A 19,165-nucleotide genomic window follows, 5' to 3' on the forward strand; every position below is an offset into this window, starting at 1 on the left:
TTTCAGCCGTGGGGCGTTATAATGTTAGGTCAATCCCACTATTAGTTGGTAAAAGAGTAGTCCAAGAGTTGGCGGTGGGTGGTGATGACTAGCTGCCTTCCCTCTAGTCTTACACTGCTAAATTAGAGACGGTTAACGCAGATAGCCCTCGGGTAGCTTTACGCGAAATTAAAAAAACAAACACAAGAAGCTAGCTTTAAACGAACATAAGAATGCTACAAAAATTGTAATCTTAAAATATATTAATGTTTACAAATGTTGGCAACTCTTTCAGAAGTAAAAACGATATTTAACAAGTAGTAAAAAAAAGATTTTTGTAAAGTTGTAAAATAAATTATGTGGAGATGACAGCAATGTTCCCTTTAATTTTTTCAATCCATGTGCGGAATGAATTTTTTCATGGACACCATTATCAAGGAAATGTGCGCTATCAGTTTGTTTAGGTAATGCAATTTTTAGACCATCGACCCAATTGAATTATTAGGTCGCTTTGCAATGCTACCAGTTATTGGGCTTTAGGCCTCTCAACTGCCAAGGTACTTGGCCATCAACGTGTTGAGACTTCTCGCCATTACTGAGGATGTGCGCGCCATTTGATTGTTTGTCGTGCGGCCACACAGCTGACAGGGAACACTGAACGGCAATGCCAAAAATAATGCAAACAAGAATATGGGAATGATACACAGATCACTCCTTCGTAACTTTCATTATTAAAAGTTAATGTAACACTGTAAAATGCACACAAAATGGGTACGAGGTCGGTCAATTTGACGGAGGGAGAATCTGTAATAATAAAAACATATTTTGACTCAACTTGTTTGTTTTCTACGTAAATTCTGGGCTCTTAGATACACTATACAGATACCTACCGTGATATGACCATTATTATTATAAACAAACTGCATACCAACAGTCAGGAATATTTAAATTCCAGCTGCAGTAACATTAAAGTCAAATATGCACTTTTCCACATTGTAATTAATAATCAGGGGGTTCGATTCCCCTCGGTGGACTCAGCAGATAGCCCAATGTGGCTTTGCTATAAGTAAACACAGACACACATTAAATTTTAATATTGAAAGTGATGTAGAAATAGTAATATATAAATGTATCATAATCATATTCTTGTTTGCATTCTTAGCGCTGCTGTCCCTATCATTTACAAAATGTTTATTACTTCTTTTGTGACGTCTTTAACTGACTGCAAATAAATATATTCTATGAATTTGTGCAATAACATTTAATATTATGTGTATTAGCTTTTTTATTCCTTCACTTCGTACGTGATATAGGGATTGGTTCCCTAAAACCATCGATTGTATAGTGTACAAAGCATTAAGTATTATATATGTTACAGTCATCTAATATTAATCTAATTACTGTTATACCCTTTATTTAATTTTCATATTTCGGTAAACTAACCGAAACCTAACTTCAAGAGGTACACTAAAATTACGATTAAAAACATACACTACCTATAACGACTAAGGAATGACATCATGCACTGCCCAGGAACACAGAGAGTGGACTTAGGTTTATAGTGATGTTAGCGATAAAGTAGTGAGAGAGTTATCTCGATTCAAACAAGAAAAATAAAGATGAACAATTTGGTTGTTTGGTCAGTTTTTTTTTTTTGGTTGCTACTTTAGTGATTGTTTATTTCGTATATTTTGGGCTTGTTGGGTAAAGAAAGAAATGGAAGTGAGTGGCAATCATCATTTAAAATAAAACTTTTTACCATTGCTGATTTTTAGCATACATATTTTTATTATACCTACACATTGAGTAACTTGGCTATTCATACGTATACAGTCTACTGACTATATGATACAATTACTACTCCTAGGTCTGTAAAGCTTCAACGTTGTTGCTAGGATAAACAACCTAGAAAAACTTTGAACTTTATTTAATGATAAAAAATTATTTATTCATGACTGTGATGTTTAACTTTTCTTACGAAAGTTTTAATCAAGACAGGGAAACCTTGTCAATCAGTAATAATCACCTTTGTCGGAAATTATAGTCCAAAGTTCTCTTTCATCTTGGAACTTTCAGTGTGACCCTCAGACAAAATAGTTAACTACATGATTGTTGCCTTATAAATAGGAACAATGGAAAGTCGAGATTATGTATAATACACTTTCGCTTCAATGTACATCACAACGATTGTATTATTTGTTGTTGATATACACTAAATGCAGTGCTCTTATTTTTAATCGTGGTTTCTTAAGCAATATCTATAATACTTTTTATTCGATTACTTATCACTTCAAAATCAAATCTGTGACCTGTGACACACAAAGACCCTAGAAAAAGGCGTAGCAAAAAGCAAGTTATACATATATATATGTATATTTATGATACAGTTTGTCTCTTAAAATATGATTTCAACTTGCACTAAGATTCTTAAGAACGTATGAAAACTAGTTGCTTTTCTGTCATAACTTTCTCGAATAGTTTATTTCGATGAATTATTGAAAATGAAGAATCATTTTTTAAATATGTAATCGTAATTAAAGTCGAACAGTTGAAAATTGTAACTAGTTTTAGAATAATGTATGATAGGAACTAATATGTTTTTATGAAGTTTAAGTAAGTTATGTGTTTAAGATGTAGTTAGACCTACAGAGTATCTGGTACATGAGTGTAAATGTAGTTATATGGGGACTACTAATAACACTATGTAGCACATTTTGTTCGTGTATATTATGTTATTTCTTAATTTCTTATGTTGTGAAAATACAGAACATGACCATTATTCCCTTCAAACTTTGCTTTTGTGACCTGGACAATGAAATTTAGAAATTAACCTATTTTCTATGTAAAAACGGGCAAATTTGAACATTTTCATTTACATAAGGTCTGAATAAAACAACAAATGAATCAAGATTTGCATGTATTTATACTAAAGTTATACAAATATGTTTAGAAGTGAGTAGTTTTTCGAGATTTGCGACTGTAATGTAAGTCACTTTCGAGTAGCAGCCCCCAGATATAGTCGCCCATCACGTTTTCGTTATACGCTCCTTGATAGCGGCGTTCAAAGTCCAGTATATCTTGGTGGAAGCGCTCGCCTTGCTCCTCTGAGTATGCTCCCATGTTCTCCTTGAATGTATCAAGATGAGCGTCAAGGATATGAACTTTCAGGGACATCCTGCAGCCCATTTTGCCGTAGTTCTTCACCAGAGCCTCAACCAGTTCCACATAATTTTCGGCCTTGTTGCCCAAGAAGCCCCTAATCACTGCGACAAAGCTGCCCCAAACTTCTTTCCTTCCTACTGAGCTTCTTGGGGAATTCTGTGCACTCCAGTATCTTCTTTGTTTGTGGTCCAACGAAGACACCACCTTTGACCTTTTCCTCAGACAGCTTAGGGAAGAAGTCTCGAAGGTACTTGAAGGCTGCAGACTCCTTATCAAGAGCTGTGAAAAACTGTTTCATAAGACCCAATTTTATGTGCAATGGTGGGAACACCTTCTGGAGGTCCACTAGTGGCTCACACTTGACATTGTGCCTCCCTACAGAGAACTCGGTCCGTTGTGGCCAGAGCTTCCTGTTATAGTGCATTGCAGTGTCATTGCTGTCCCAAAGGCAAAGATAACAGGGAAACTTGGTAAAGCCTCCTTGGAGACCCATCAGGAATGCCACCATTTTAAAGTCTCCGATAACCTCCCAGCCATACTCATCATACTTCAAGGCTTCTAGCAAGGTCTTGACGCTGTTGTATTCCTCTTTGAGGTGCAATGAATGAGCCAGGGGAAGAGACGGATACTTATTCTCGTTATGGAGCAGCATAGCTTTGAGGCTTCTGGATGAGCTACCAATGAAGATGCGTCACTCGTTCGGGTTACAGTTTGTTTGTTTTGGAATTTCGCACAAAGCTACTCGAGGGCTATCTGTGCTAGCCGTCCCTAATTTTGCAGTGTAAGACTAGAGGGAAGGCAGCTAGTCATCACCATCCACCGCCAACTCTTGGTCTACTCTTTTACCAACGAATAGTGGGATTGACCGTCACATTATACGCCCCCACGGCTGGGAGGGCGAGCATGTTTGGTATGAGGGGGATTCGAACACGCGACCCTCCGCTTACGAGTCGAGTACTTTAACCACTTGGTCTTGCTGGGCCTACAAAAAGGAATTGAATATGCAGAATTTAGACGTTTATGCATATTATATTTTCTTACTGCATGTCAGTTATTCTGAAATATTTCGTTTACTTCTAAATATATATATATGAGCAGTTTTCTCATGGCTAGTTGTCATGAAAAACGTTGTTGTCGTTTTAGTTAATTTTGATTTCGTAATTCTCTTGGGAATAGATAACACCTGGTGGTATAACTGTAAAGCTGCACCTTTTGCATATACACCAATAGAAGTGTCCTTGAATGATAAATCAGATTTCACAAAGTAACGCGAGATTTAGACAATCTGGAACGTGTTGAGAAGTTTGTCTTCAAATATTAGAGTCGACCTGACAGATTCACTGCTCCCTTAAAAGCGTCTTTCTAGCGTCGACGCTACTACAGACAGAATTTTGATACCAATAACAAGTGTTTTCATTGCATTTCACCAGTATATTTCTAATCGTAGAGTTAGTGAAACTTGTGTTACTTCGTAACATATGTTTACAAACTTCTCGTTCTATGCGTGGTTTACGCCACTTACCTAATTTGATCTTTAATCCACAAATTAGTATACCTGAAAATACTATACATAAAAAAGTAATCTTAACTTCTCAAGAAGAAAAAGGGACCTGTTTCTTATGAAAATAAAAAAAAAATACTAGTTATCTTATACAGTTACGGAGATCATTTTAATATCATTCATGAAAAAAAGCTTGTTTATGAACTGTTATGAAGCTATAATTTATACAACTAAGCTGCAATCAATGTATTGCCCTTATTTCTTGTACGAAGTCAAATAGAACAAATTTTGTTGTTAAGTATAGTAGATAAGAGTTTTTACTCACAGAGGCTGCTATCCGTAGTCTATATACAAACACAACCAGATATTTGAAATGTCAAACACAAAACTAGAGTAGATAACCTTGAGATAATAGTATTACAAAGTTTCGATCACAGCTGTCAGAAGCATATTTTATCTTTCGCTATTTCTCTTATGTTAAAAACCAAATTTGTAACATTGAGTGAACATCAAATAAGGCAGTTACTGAGAATTTATTTTGAAAAGGAGTAACGGTCGTTACGTATTACGATTTCAAATAACCGGAAATTTTAATTTAAATTTAGAAGTTAATTAAATGTCAATGTACATCAAATTTATGATATTTGCCGACACGATTGATACACATAATTTTCTTTTTTAACACAAATATATTTTAATTTACAAACTATAATACAATTTATAAAAACAGTTATTACAAATAGTGATATTTGTACAAGAGTTTTACAAACTTACAAACAATAGTGTCTCGTATCTGATCTGAAACTGAATATTTAACGACGGTTCAGGGAGAGCGAATTAATTCTAATTTATACGCAAACGTTTTACAAATTTACAAACAATATTGAGTACTCTATCCGGTCTGAAACTGAATACTTTGTCGACGGTTTACGCGATGCAAATTACTTTTATGTTTAAAAGCTTCGTCTGACGGGAATGCTAGCTATTCTTCACACGTGAGTTTTTCCCGGCGAAAATATCTAATGTTCTCGTAGACATACTAACGTTCGAAGGTAATTCTCTGAGGTAAAACGGTTTATAAGTTTCGAAATTATAAACGTTCGTGATCAAATTCTGCAGTTTTTACGATTGGTAACTGTTAGTCACAGTCATAGCTTTCGGGTCTTTTTGTATATTGACTGCAGCGACCAAACAACATTGTTGCCTCTTGGCGTGTCAATTTATAAAGTTTAAGGTGGTGTTCTATAAAATTCAGTTGGCCCAACAACAATGCTATATACGTATATATATATATACATTGTTGACTGTTAAGCTTAATAATCTTATACAAATTTAGAGAACAGGCGGGACTTTCACAATACACATTTAATAATATACGTTACTTTCATTTCTAATATTTATTAAACTGAAACAAACAAATATATTAAAATAAATGTATAGGAGTAAATCCGTTATAAAACCAATTTATTAATTTCTATTCGTTTGGAGGAAACATTATTTACTAGCCTGGTCAAACCTATGACATTATTTCTCTAGAAACCGAACGAGAAATATCCCAACGTTAAGAAAAATGCACATTCGTCACTCAAGGATCTTGAATCCAAGGTTATTCTTTTGTGCCTCTAATCTTCCTCACTTTCTGATGGCGTCCTTGACATCTGTCAGGTGCCTGTTTGTACTTCTTTCTTTGCTTTTTTAACGATTTAAGTTAGGCCAGTATTTCACTGGAATTATTAACTGATTCTTTAAATGCATCTGGCAAACACTAATACTATTATTTAATTTCTACACTGACAAAAATCCCAAATATCCACAATTTCTAAAGTGTAATTGTGACTTATTTTAAATTAATTTTCTGTTTATACTTTTACGTATTTAGTCAAATTTCTTGCGCATTAAAAACTAAAATTTACTAAACTGTCTTTTTCTTTACTGACTAATTTTTAAAGAAAAAACTGACTTTTGTGGAATGTTTTTCATAACAATTTCCCCACTTGTATCACAACGAAGTATTATAATTTATCTCGGACGAGAATCTGATTTATTATGTTACGTATTATAATTTAACTCGGAAGAGTCTCCGATTTATTATATTATAGACACGACGTATATTTTAAAGAACCAAAAATTTTAATTTTTCTCTCGACTGCTTGAAGCACACGTACGTTTTTCACCAACGACAATATCTAATATCCTCTTAGGAATACTAACGTCCGAAGTTAATTATCTAAAGTTGAACGGTTCGTAATGTTTAAAATCTATAAATGTTCCTGGTCAAATTCTGTAGTTGTTCCATTAATAAGCTTTTCCATAATAAGAGCTCCCATGGTATGTAGTACACTGACTGCAGCTGACCGACAGTATTATATTAGTGTCTCCTGGCGCCTTGTGATTGTTTTTGGTTTTTTTATGTACTCATTAGGCAAGATTTTCGAAAGTTCATGAATGTTCAAAGACACGCTAGTACTTTCGTAAAACGTATATTGTTGATTCTTATTCTCGAGAATATTCTATAAATTTGGAAAACAAGAGGGACTTGCGCAATACACCTCCAACAATACACATCACATGCATCACACTAAATCAAACGCATATATTAAAATAAATATATAATGGTAAATCTCTTACAGTCAGTAAACACTTAAACGACGTCACATAAGAAACGCTTAACAATGTAATTTGTACTGTCGTGACGTCAGTAGAACGTGCGCGTGCAATGAATCACGAGAAGAATTATGTATAATATACGAATTTCAAAAGCAAGGAATTAAAATATTTGTTTCTCTTAATTTATGTTTTATCTTTTATTGCAACAGAATGCTTTCGAAAACCCAGTAAACATATAATCTTTGAAGAAACGTCCCATGGTGAGGCAGTGGTAAGTCTACGGACTTCAGCTTATTCCGTACCGGGATTTAAATTTTACAAGACCAAGGAGGGTCAGGTGTGTATGACCTCTTTCTCCCTCCTGTGCTATGGTTTAACGTTGCTGTTGAATGTGGGCATTGATACGACAGGAAGGTCAGAGTAGACCTGACTTACTTCGACACCTTCCAGAACAATGTCCATTCTTGTGTTGTGTATACTAATATTCGGTATTATAATGTTCTGCACTAAGCGAAGGGTTCAGCGTATAACAAACAACACAATTCACCACTTCTAATACTAATTCAAGAACATTCTACATGAACTACCCTTTAAATATTTCCATCTAAGTCTAAAACTAACGCAAGTTTTTGGATTGGTATCCGATCGCCTGGTTAATTCCTTATTTTTAAAATATATGTTAACAGACAAGTGTATCGATACTTAGGCCTACTTCTACTGTGTATGTCGTAGCGATCTAGCTCACATTAATTAGTAGGTCGTTCTTTTGCATATCTTTCGTAAAAGTAATTCAAAAAAATATGCAAGGATCTATCAGTGATGATTTGTACGTTCACGTAGTTGAACATAAATTGGAATATGTGGTACGGGGAATTTTATATACTGTAGTAAGCAGGCCTGACGAGAGGGGGGTCACAGTCCCGGGGGAAATATGGGATAAACAATAATGTACTATTATTTTAATACACTTAGAGAAAAGTCGCAGTACTGTGGGAAAACGCTTTGCCTAAAAAAAATACCATTTTATCCAAAATGTGTAAATTCTCAACACGTTTGGCTTCCACCCACCAGAAAAATTCTTCATACACCCATAAAAATGAAGACTTCCAAAAGGGGCCCGGGAACATAATTCTTCTCTGAGTCCAACCTGCCTCTCGACGCCCCTGGTAGTAAGTAGCGAGTTTTGTATCGATTGTAGGTCACTAACATGTTTGGGTACTATGTTTGTCCATGCGGGGGCATGCGTGTTCTATAACAGGACGTAAATATGTTTTATATAGTTTGATAACATTGCCTGATGAAGTTCTATATTTTTACCAGTTAGATTCTTTGCATAATTTTTACGTTTCACAATTTTTGTTAATATATTATTTATATATTAACCCACATTAATAGAGAAGTGTTCCATTCGTATATAGTTTCGGTGGGTCATTTGCATATCTTGTCTGTTTTGTGAAAACTACTAATTGATTTTTGGGAACACATTTCCAGACCGCAACATTGTCTGCGAATTGCGATGAGAATCCTAAATTTGGGTATACGGACTTACAACGCTAAAATCCGGGGTTTGTTTTTTCGCATTGCAAACAACATGACTATATTTTAAATCAAGATTTACATAAGATAGATCTATTGTGTGTATACATCTATATTATACAACCATCATCGTGTTAAATATTTGCATTAAAACGTACACTAAATGCTCAGGATCAAGTTCATAGCACGTTATGCTGCCACTAAGTACACTGAAATTATATAACTCGCACAAGTATTATTCCTATAAAGACTAACATTATGAAAAAGCAATTTATTTTTATTATTCTTTTTTTATTTTTTTTTTGCTGTTTGTTTGTGCACAGCCACCCAATGGATTCATGCAGCGTCCATTCCAAGTTGAAACCCAAAAACCTTCGAAGGTCACGAACGGCAAGCGTGTTTTTCTACCTTTTCGCTGTCTTTCATTTTCTAAGCCTAACAGCTTAAGACTAGTTTATAGCAGTCATAAGTGTATTTGTGTAAGTTTAACAATTACGTGAGTACTCACTCTGAAAATCTTTTTTTTCGTTTCACTTCAATATCAAGCAAAATGTGCAACTTAAACGTACATATTTCATAAAACTTGAGAGGCCTAAGAGGTCTCTCGGTAACGTAAATATTACACGAAACAACACATAACTATATTACCTTTGTGCATATAATCACAGCGTCGTTTCTCATTTCAAGAATACTGATATGAACGAAAAAACGCATATTAATATAAAGAAACTGCGCAGAAAAAATATAATGCATACTTCTTTCAAATCAAAGATTTGTATGGCAGTCCGAATTATATATTCCAATTTTACTTATACATGTATCAGGACAAATACTGATTTTGTCAGTTGTTGCCGATCGTAATACCGTCCATCAACAAATAACAAAACCTATTGTTTAGTTTTCTCATCGTAGGCACAGGATAATTTTTGTGTTTGATTCTTGAAATAATTGTTTTACAAAATTTGATAGAAAATAACGAATGTAGTTATTTGGTCAAAAGTATGGGTCGTCGTATACAGTGTATGCTTTTACAACTGAAATAAAATTTTGTAGAAAAAGGTATCTTGTAAAAATTGTAACTCTCAAGTTGCCAACATTTTGTGTGATGTCAATATAAAACTAGTAATTTTACAATGGGAGCAGTATTGTTACAAGAACAACACATAAAATAACACAAAACTGCTTACTTGAGCAAGGCAGTGAATGTCACAAAAAAAAGATATTGTATAACTCAGATAGACTACGCGTATCATTCAAGCCCCGAGTTATTTCCACATAATCCACAAAATATAACTTACACTGTAAGCAAAAAAGGTCCATAGAAAAGAAAGTACAAACAGCAACAGCAGTATTGTGGATTCAAGCACCATTTGGTAGAGTTCTTGTTGAGCTGCTTGGGTCCTCTGCTATAGAGTAACTATGGAAATACGTAAATCATGGTTGTAATGAACGATTGCACTAATAGATCAAAAGCATATACAGCTCTTAACCAGAAAGCAGAAACTCCAGTAAGGAAACTTGTTAATGAATTAGTTTCAAGATTTTAGGCACCTATGGAACTTTAAATCAGATGTGGCAGATTCTTGGAATAAAACATATCAAAGCAACAGCCTTTCACTCATCTTCTAATTGCATGGTGGAAAGATACAACTATACTGTTAAACCAATTAGGTGCTTATGTACATAACCATCTGAAAATATGGGGTTAAGACCTCGCACCTGTTCTGTTTTAGTTACTAGGTTTCTTGTTTTTCTGTAAAAGTTAGTTTAATTAGACATGCATCTAATAGTTTATACTGAAATATTATAACTGAAGTTGGTCCTAGATTCAGTTGTGGGGTTAGTGTTAAATCATTGTTTGTACATTTATGTTTACTACTTGTGTCAAAGTAAATGTAGCCTGTAGAAGCATCAAAAAGAAATTACTTTATCATTACATGGATGGGGGCTCAAATTATTTTTACCAAATAATCCAAACTCATCTGTCCAACAACAGAATGTTATAACAATAAATATTGTGCCTGATCAGTCCTGGGAATAGATGAAAAGTCTTGTTGGCATTGAATATAGCAGATATAACACAATTTACATGTGCTTTCACTCGTGGGTTCTTACAATTACTAATGAGGATTTTTTCCATTGACACTGTGATTTCCTTAATCTGTTCTGACACCAAGACTAGCTTGATGGTTTGCCAGTTCTTGTTGATTAAAATAATGTTGATTAATAAACAAAGTAATAAATATAAATAACTAATTGGTATAAAATTTAAAATAAGTAACATTGTGTTATTAGTTCTAGCCCTAATAATCTGACTAGTGGGAAAACTTGTGCTTTACGCATGAAGCGTTTTTTTTATTGTGGTATTTGAATGCACAAAGTTAATAAAATAAAAAGGCAGTGCTGTGTATTCAAAGCAATTAAAACAGTTAAGTGAGCTGTCAAAATTACTCATGTAAGAGATTAGGTAGACAAAGTTCTGAACAAATCTGACTGCTGTGAAGGACATTTCAATAAATATAAATAAAACCTACTAAATGTCTAGTACGAAAAAGACACTTTGAGCTGAGTGGTTTGTTAAAAAATGATAAAACAATCAATTCTTATAGTAAGAGACAGAAGATACACATATGTTGTCTGGTTAACAGGGGAAAGTATTAAAGCTCAGTAAGGAAATGGTACTGCTACTCTAAGATCTTAAAAAACAATGAAAACATTCACATAGAAGACCTTGAAACACAGTCACCACTATCTAATATGAAGCTCTGAGGGATGACGCATCCATTCCCCAAAAACCACCACTTGACCACAAATGTTTACATGTGAACTGGACTAAGTTGGTGAAATAATGTTTTTTTTCATCAATCTTATATTTAACACATTAATTAGGGTAAGGATTTATTATCACTAGCAAACAAACAAAATCACACCTCTACAGCCCAACAGTTCAAGTAATCACAGCATCAGTAGAAGAAACAAGTAATTATTGATAAAACTTCTGTTGGCCTTCATTGAAGAAGGTCAGGGCAACAACTAGAGATCAAAGGACAGGGAAAAGTATGACCATGCCCGATGACCCTACAAGGAGAACTAGTAAAACCTTTTAGTAGTTTTAGCTACTTAATTTTCAAAGACTTTAACAAATATTTGTTTCAAAATGATACTAATTGAAATGCATCATTTTCCTATTCTTTCCAGAAGGGTAACTCAATGAAAAATAAATATACTGTATAAATGTTACACCAAATCATTACACCTAACGAGAAGAAATATGTTCAAGTTTTCTGGATTATTACAGTATTAGTTGCTATAACGTGTGTTGTGAACATTAAATCAGTAACTTATATTAATTACTTATCAGATAAGTTATTTAAAAATTATTATTATAAAACTGTTTAATTTGTAATATTTACAAATTTCATCTTTAATCAGTGATACAGGTCCATACCATGTGTTTTCTACCCCTTATTGTAGTTTGTATATTTTGTAATAGATTTTCTGCATTTCCAGTTTTGTTCTAAGGTTTCTCAAGTAGAGATCAACTCCATTTAACGGTACAGATTTATTAATTAGTAATTAACTTTGTTTCAGGAAGAGTAACATATGACATCCAGAAATAGAAAGATGTTTCTCAGTGAATTTTTAAACCCTTAGCTCACAGTGTACAAGATTTATGTGTGGATGACATATTTCTATGCAAACCTGGCTTTTTAAGTGCTACATGACTATTATATGAAGCCAGTTTTGTCACTGTAAGAGGACTTTAAACTTTTTTGACCAAGTCTTAAACTCAAACTTGTATTTCCAGGATAACCTTTGTTACAAGTCAGACTCATGTAACTAGTAAAACCTACTAGAGAAAAGTTTTAGTTTTTTTGTTGTTTTTTTTATATAAGTTTAATTTTAGATTTTGTTTCAGTAGTAATTTGGCATTGGTTTTGCTCAGCTTGCAAAGAGAAACAGTAACAAGTTTAATTTCTACTGACTTTGCATTTGGTTCATTTTTGAGTACAGTGTTTGTTAGAACATATACAGTTTTAAATATTAGTTTTGACCTTTAAATTTTGCTTAACAATAAGTTTGAGGATTTTGCGTTTATTTTTAGTTTAGAGATTTTAATTAAAAGGAGAGTACAATGAATATGTAAGAACCTTGAATAGCGGTTTTAGTTTGTTTTTTTGTTCTCTTGTTAATTAACCTCACTGCCACAAACACACCCACATTTTGTTTTTATAAATAAATATTTTTGTTCTGTATGTATTGTTTGGCTTCTTCCAGTCAAACCAAATTGGAAATTAGAAAGAAACTCTGTACTCGCCACCATCTGATATCCTACAAACCTACAATTAGTTGCACTCTTACATTTTAAATCAACACTTCCTGATAACCTAAACTGTTACAGATAGGTACTAAACTGTGACTATGGAAGAAACAACTGCTGAAAAAAATGCATGCAAACCAACTGCTAGTTGAACAAAAATGTTTACACCATCAAATACAATTTTGGTTGTTTTCAGTATTATTTTTTAATTATTTCAGTAAATTATTTGTCCAAATCTGTGATAAACTAGATTTTAGACATTATTTTAAAAAAGCATCAACATCAATATAATCAAATAATTCTATCTTCAAATTTAAACAAATCAATGTTAGTGTACTACATACAGGTACACTGTAATGGCAGTGAATTATAACTTATTTTTAATAAAATTATTATAAAAACCTCCCATTACAACACCAGCTGTCATGCCAACCAAGCCACCTGACAGAGCTCCATGTCCCATTGCTACTCCAAGACCAGTTCCTCCTAGTCCACCTAATATTGACAAGCGGTCAACTGTTACTTGACCCTCATTATAACGCAATCTGTAGCAACGATCAAATATACCATCCTGTTCTAAATTTCTGACCCGTCCATAAGTCATGAGAGGTCCTACAACTAAGCCAGTAGCTGCCCCATATTTGCCACCATTCAAAGCTGCTTGTCGTAGATTTCCCACAGAACGATGACCTCTGACTACTGCCACTAGTGGGCCAATAATACCCATTCCTAAAATGGTGAAAGCTTGCACATCCTTCATGGTTATGTGAATGCCTAGTTCAAAGGATGGGTAAGGAATGTTCTGCATCTCCTCATCAGTTAGCTTCATGCCCAGAAGGTTCTTGAACCATGATGAACTCATGTTATTTTCTCTGCATAATTAAAAGTTAACTCATTATATTTACTTAAATTTATTCATATAAATCTTACTGAAATGAGTAGCTCAAACTGACCTCAAAGCACAAATATACTCTGAAAATATCAATTTATTTAACTAAAAACTCTGATGCTACTAATTTTCTTCTAAACTATTCAGTAATCATTATTCACAAGATAACTTTTCTTGTTTTTACTTAAATGCCATAACTGCAAATTTTGGTTAGAAAACAACAAACAGCTCAATTCATTTGTGGACTAAGCTATTTATCAATGAGTCATACAGGTTTCTAATACTTTCAACCCAAATCAAAGAAATGAGGCTTCACAAAAAACAAACAAAAAAATAACAACCTAGTCTTCGTTTTCAATTTATATATGTTGCGAGTTATTTATGATGGACTAATTTTTCAACTCTCTTTCAGTGTCAAGTGAAGAGTCAACAAGAACCTTACTTTTTTTTTTTTAATCAAAGTATTCAAATTTGATGTCCACAGATAAAAGCATCTACTTTTAAGAAGAAATAACCAACAATACATCTATATATATAACATACATGAAGTACAAGGTAGATTTAATAGGAATTTGACCTACTTGCAATTCCTATTATATTTTTACTAATTAGTTAATCCTAAATCATTCTATGCATAACATTACAGAAGAATGATCATACTATAGTAAATCAGGTCATTATGAATTTATCAAGAAGCTAACCAAATACTCTTCTATGGATTAAGGTCCTGTAAGCAATTTATAAAGACTACACTTACAAGTCACCCATCTTCAAGATATTTTCAATTTCACCTTATTATTTTTGTTACTGGCTTTAAACCTTCATAAAATTAATATGCCACAAAAAATTTAATATTTTCAGATTTGTAACAAAAGTCAAAATTTTAAACTTTTCAATTATGGCAACAATTTCTAATAGAAAGATAATTAAAGCTACATTTTCACATCCATAAAATTTGCATACCTTAACAGCCTTTTCAATAATTATCAAGTTCAAATGCCAGAATATGAAAAGAGAAAAACTATTAAGAAAATAAAAGCACCAAAATGCGATAAAAGACAATGTCTAACGCTATATATTATACAAAATACTAAAATTTTCCATGATCCTTAACAATCTGACAAGCGCGTTTAAGAAAATAACTAATTAATAAATATTTGGAAGGCAAGGCTACGTTAAGTGATCATTATTATATTCATTCTAAATGGTTGAATATCGATAAGGGTATCCTTGTTTGCTCAATGGTCCCTAAACGCCCCATACTTGAAATATTAGCACATAAATGTTATCTTTTTAGTAGTGGTGTCACAATCACTTGGTTATTACAAACACATTCGAACCTTTCCTGGTACAAAATGATCCCGTTGCTACTTAAACTCGAAACTATACTTCCATGTTTTACTTCATAGCTAGTTATATTTATATTACCAAAATTCGATTTCAGCCAAACTGTGGTTAAACTTATTTACTTAAACGAGAAATACTACATTAGGATAAGAAGGTATAAAACAAATGGCATACCTGTATACAGTATACCCTCACCTATTCGCGGTTCCCCATTCGCGGGTTAGGCTCTTAACCCTATCGCATCGTATGCCGGTATACCAGGCTAACGTCATAAAAAACGAATGCTCGGTAAACCGGGTTTTTGTAGGTCAGAGACTAAAAGCGCTTTTCGAGGGTATGTCTGTATTTACTCTCTCAAGCAGTTTTATCGATTGACGTCTTTATCGAACAATTATTACTGAATTGTACTGTACTGTATTATTATTACCTGAACTGTGAGTACTGTATTTATCTGTCTAAGTTTGCCTTTAAATTTGTTCCACTTTCTGTCAATTCTAATACATGTGTTGTACGCATAGAAAATGACTTTACGGTACAGTAATACAGTATGGGTAACTATACTATGTACGTTTCTTTTTTGATTAAAATATTGTTGCAGTACAAAATTAAAATGTGTTTACATTATCATTACTACATTAGTGAAATACATGACTGCATGCAATATTACTACATTATTACTGTATTAATGAGTAAGAGTGTCTTTAGAAAGTGTCTGGGAAGCATTTAGTACCGTATATAATCTCATACATAGAAGTTTTAAAACTGCATCCAATATTCGCGGTTTTTCGCTATTCGCGGGGGTTAAAGAACGTAACCCCCGCGTATAGCGAGGGAATACTGTAAACCGAAATTCCTATGTGAGAAACAGCACAAACAAAGATTACGATGTTTTACATCACGCGAGAAGTACATAAATTACATGCGTGAAGAACTACTTTTTATCTCGTTCTGTATATATGAACTAAGGCGGTAATTTTAATAAGTTAGCTAATCTGAATTATTTCTTTATTTTTTTTTATTCAATAACTGGCTAATATATAAAATGCTTTCCTTTTAATATACGAGTGAATAACCAAAACTCAATCCTATAAACGACGTAGACTCCGGAGCCGAGGGCTGCTCAGGTTTTAGCGTGTCAAACTGTTTATCCAAGTTTGCGTCCCATTACCGCTAAAGAAAAACAAAACAGAGCTCTACACTATGAATATGAGGCCCAAGAAAATTTCAAAAACCAGTTTTAAATACATAGAGAGGAAATTTGAAAGCTTTTACCAATTAAATGTCTTGAATTACCATAAAAGTAATCTCAGAATGGTAAAATATTCTGAAACAGATATATTTGAGATAACTCAAATTTCAACTGAAATGCTTGTTTTGGAGTATGCTTTTAAAGTTTTAGTTTTACTATTTAAAAATCATAACAGCTTTGACCATAAATATAAATGAATCTCTTAAAAACTTTATCCAGTGATAACCACCTTTCATTTTATAAGCGTATATTAATATATTGTCCCCTAATTTCAGATATGCATTCTTCAGTTTTAATCAAGCTTATTTATTGCTATTGCCAGTTTCATAACAAGGGTAATGAAATGTAAAGGAAAAAACATTTTACTTTTTTTTCTGCTAGATAGACGTACAAAACAACAAAGAAACACGAATTATTACTTTACCATAGTTTCCAAAATTTATGATATAAACCTTGTCGATGTTCAAATTATTTTAACAATACGTCAGATTACAATAATTATGAAAACATTTATTTTTGTAATGTTTAAACATCTGTCTTGTTTTATATTAAAATCATAATTAATCATTTACGTAATGTACAGTAATTAACCATGAATTAATACTACTGTTACTAGAAATAAACGTTCTTTTACTGCTATTACACCAAATTTATTTTTCTTAATTTATAATGTTGTTTATCTCTACTAGTAGTATTAAAATGCCTTCTGTGCACTACAGAAATTAAACTGTGAAGTAATTTCAACATATGTCACAGATGAAAATGGAATCTGATGTTTTCCACCTTAATAAAAACCTTGGCTTAATCTATTCACATTTATTTATTCCAATAATTTTGTATGAGGTCTTCCGCAATTATTAGCTTTCCACAAGTATAAACAATGTGTTTATGGGAAAGGAGAGAATTTCTTACAGTTTTTTCTTCTGAGATTTTTTATTCCTTCCAGGTCCACGAAATTTTATTAGAGAAATAACAGATCACGTTTTCATACAAGTGTTTTCAACTTTTTGTAAAAGTACATCCGAGAAACATTATTTAATACTTAACGTTCTTAACTACTCTGATATAAACAACGAAATTTCAAGGATACGTTTTTTAACACCATATCACTCCTACCCTTTGAACTACCTATAAGAGATTGATAGTAAGTTGCATTTTTCATAGTGTTTTTGATATTACTGTTCAGTTACAATGTAAATAAAGTGATGTGTTGAAATTTAAAGATGTAAAATTAATTTTTTCCGTGTAATTTTTACGTATTTTGTATATAATCAGATGTCGGATGTATTACAGATCTTATATATAAACCTTATGAATTTATGAAACATTCAGCTACAGAATGTGGTTGTACTCGCGAATACTTATCTTGGCCAAACGCCAAAATACGTTACTTGCAAGGGATCGAAGAATGTAGAAGGTGCGCTAATTTAGTTAAAATAAATAACTACGGACGACAAGTTTAGGTTCACTTTTACTAATCAGCTACAGGGGATAGCTGTTTCGCAAATTTATATTTATACATTTATTTCAATTTCATTGCATTTAGAAAACATGTTTTATTTTTAAAAATGAAAGTCAAAAATATAAAATACTTTAACGAGTACTTTCGAAATAAAAGGGAGACCTTTCTTTTATTATAGTTTTACTTTTAATACAGAAAGGCCCATCTTTCGAAAACATTTGAGTTACAGTTTTCTATTTTCGCCTTAATCTTATAAGTTAATGTATAATGTATTTAGCTGTATTTTGTAATAAGATCAGTCATCTATATGGGCAGAAGAAAAACACGATCGGGATAAACGTACTTGTAATGTAAAATACGTTTGAGGTTTTTATGCTAATTATTCCTAATATTAATAATAAATGAATAATATCACGATAAAGAGTAACTTCATATTCCTCTAAAATACAAATATACTTACCAAAACGGATAAAGCACGCAACGACAATAAAGAAAATGTGGAAAATACATACAATATCAGTATTTTTCTATTCTTAAAATTTAAGCTAACCCCAAAACTATACAGTAACGAACAACCATAAACTGATAACACTAACCTTAATCTGACGTTTAAGTTTATCTGAACTAAACGGTTAGAGTCGCCCACATCCGTTGTTGCTAACCCCAACTGGTAAAGTATGTAATATGTCTGAGCTTGTCATTGGTCTGTTTTGCTATTCAATCACTTTTACCGCCATTTTATAATTTTCATTTTTCAGTACTGACATACATTTATAAATTGATCTACCAAATGCTTAACACTTATGTCTTAATCTGAGAAAGTAGGTTCATTATGACTCATTATTCAGTTATAAATCAAACATGAGTTATTTAAATTAACAGTAAATGGTCAAATTCTTAACTTAAGATTAAAATCACACATATCCGAAACTAGTTTTACGGAGAAAAATTTACACGATTTTTCAACGATTAACAACAGACAAAAAACAACTGGTCATAAAATGTGAATGGATGACTTTGTGTTTTTGAAACATGTTCTTCTAAAGCTGTGGAATAATTACTTGGCAGGAGTGATTACTGTAATAGCTATATTGACCAATGTCAAGCATCAA

General features: G+C 32.7%; 2 protein-coding genes across 8 annotated transcripts; both read right to left on the reverse strand.

The window, feature by feature from the left end:
* Nucleotides 1–1,946: 1,946 nt before the first annotated feature.
* Nucleotides 1,947–13,155, reverse strand: LOC143247336 (uncharacterized). Its single transcript, XM_076495206.1, has 2 exons — nucleotides 10,084–13,155; nucleotides 1,947–4,123 (listed from the first exon to the last, which is right to left on the reverse strand). Exon 2 carries the CDS (start codon nucleotides 3,791–3,793, stop codon nucleotides 3,236–3,238), a length of 558 nt encoding a protein of 185 aa, XP_076351321.1. The 5' UTR covers nucleotides 3,794–4,123; nucleotides 10,084–13,155; the 3' UTR covers nucleotides 1,947–3,235.
* A 137-nt stretch (nucleotides 13,156–13,292) lies between these two features.
* Nucleotides 13,293–18,801, reverse strand: LOC143247335 (uncharacterized). 7 transcript variants are annotated; one of them, XM_076495202.1, is made up of 2 exons: nucleotides 18,650–18,801; nucleotides 13,293–13,978 (listed from the first exon to the last, which is right to left on the reverse strand). In XM_076495202.1, the coding sequence occupies exon 2, from the start codon at nucleotides 13,966–13,968 to the stop codon at nucleotides 13,474–13,476; it is 495 nt and encodes a 164-aa protein (XP_076351317.1). In that variant the 5' UTR covers nucleotides 13,969–13,978; nucleotides 18,650–18,801; the 3' UTR covers nucleotides 13,293–13,473. The 7 variants fall into 7 exon arrangements, with proteins under 7 accessions (XP_076351317.1, XP_076351316.1, XP_076351314.1 ...); XM_076495201.1 differs by having other exon boundaries at nucleotides 18,514–18,651; XM_076495199.1 differs by lacking the exon at nucleotides 18,650–18,801 and adding an exon at nucleotides 15,538–15,836.
* Nucleotides 18,802–19,165: the final 364 nt, after the last annotated feature.

This window comes from Tachypleus tridentatus, chromosome 3, assembly GCF_004210375.1.
Source record: "Tachypleus tridentatus isolate NWPU-2018 chromosome 3, ASM421037v1, whole genome shotgun sequence".
Classification (NCBI taxonomy): domain Eukaryota; kingdom Metazoa; phylum Arthropoda; class Merostomata; order Xiphosura; family Limulidae; genus Tachypleus; species Tachypleus tridentatus.

Bases quoted from the DNA above. Each gene is read 5' to 3' on its own strand.
- LOC143247336 (XM_076495206.1), bottom strand. From the start codon at position 3,793: ATGCTGCTCCATAACGAGAATAAGTATCCGTCTCTTCCCCTGGCTCAT.
- LOC143247335 (XM_076495199.1), bottom strand. From the start codon at position 15,614: ATGACGTTAGCCTGGTATACCGGCATACGATGCGATAGGGTTAAGAGC. The intron at 13,979-15,537 runs GTGAGGGTATAC...TTAATTATGCAG, and splicing joins GAATGGGGAACCGCGAATAG to AGAAAATAACATGAGTTCAT.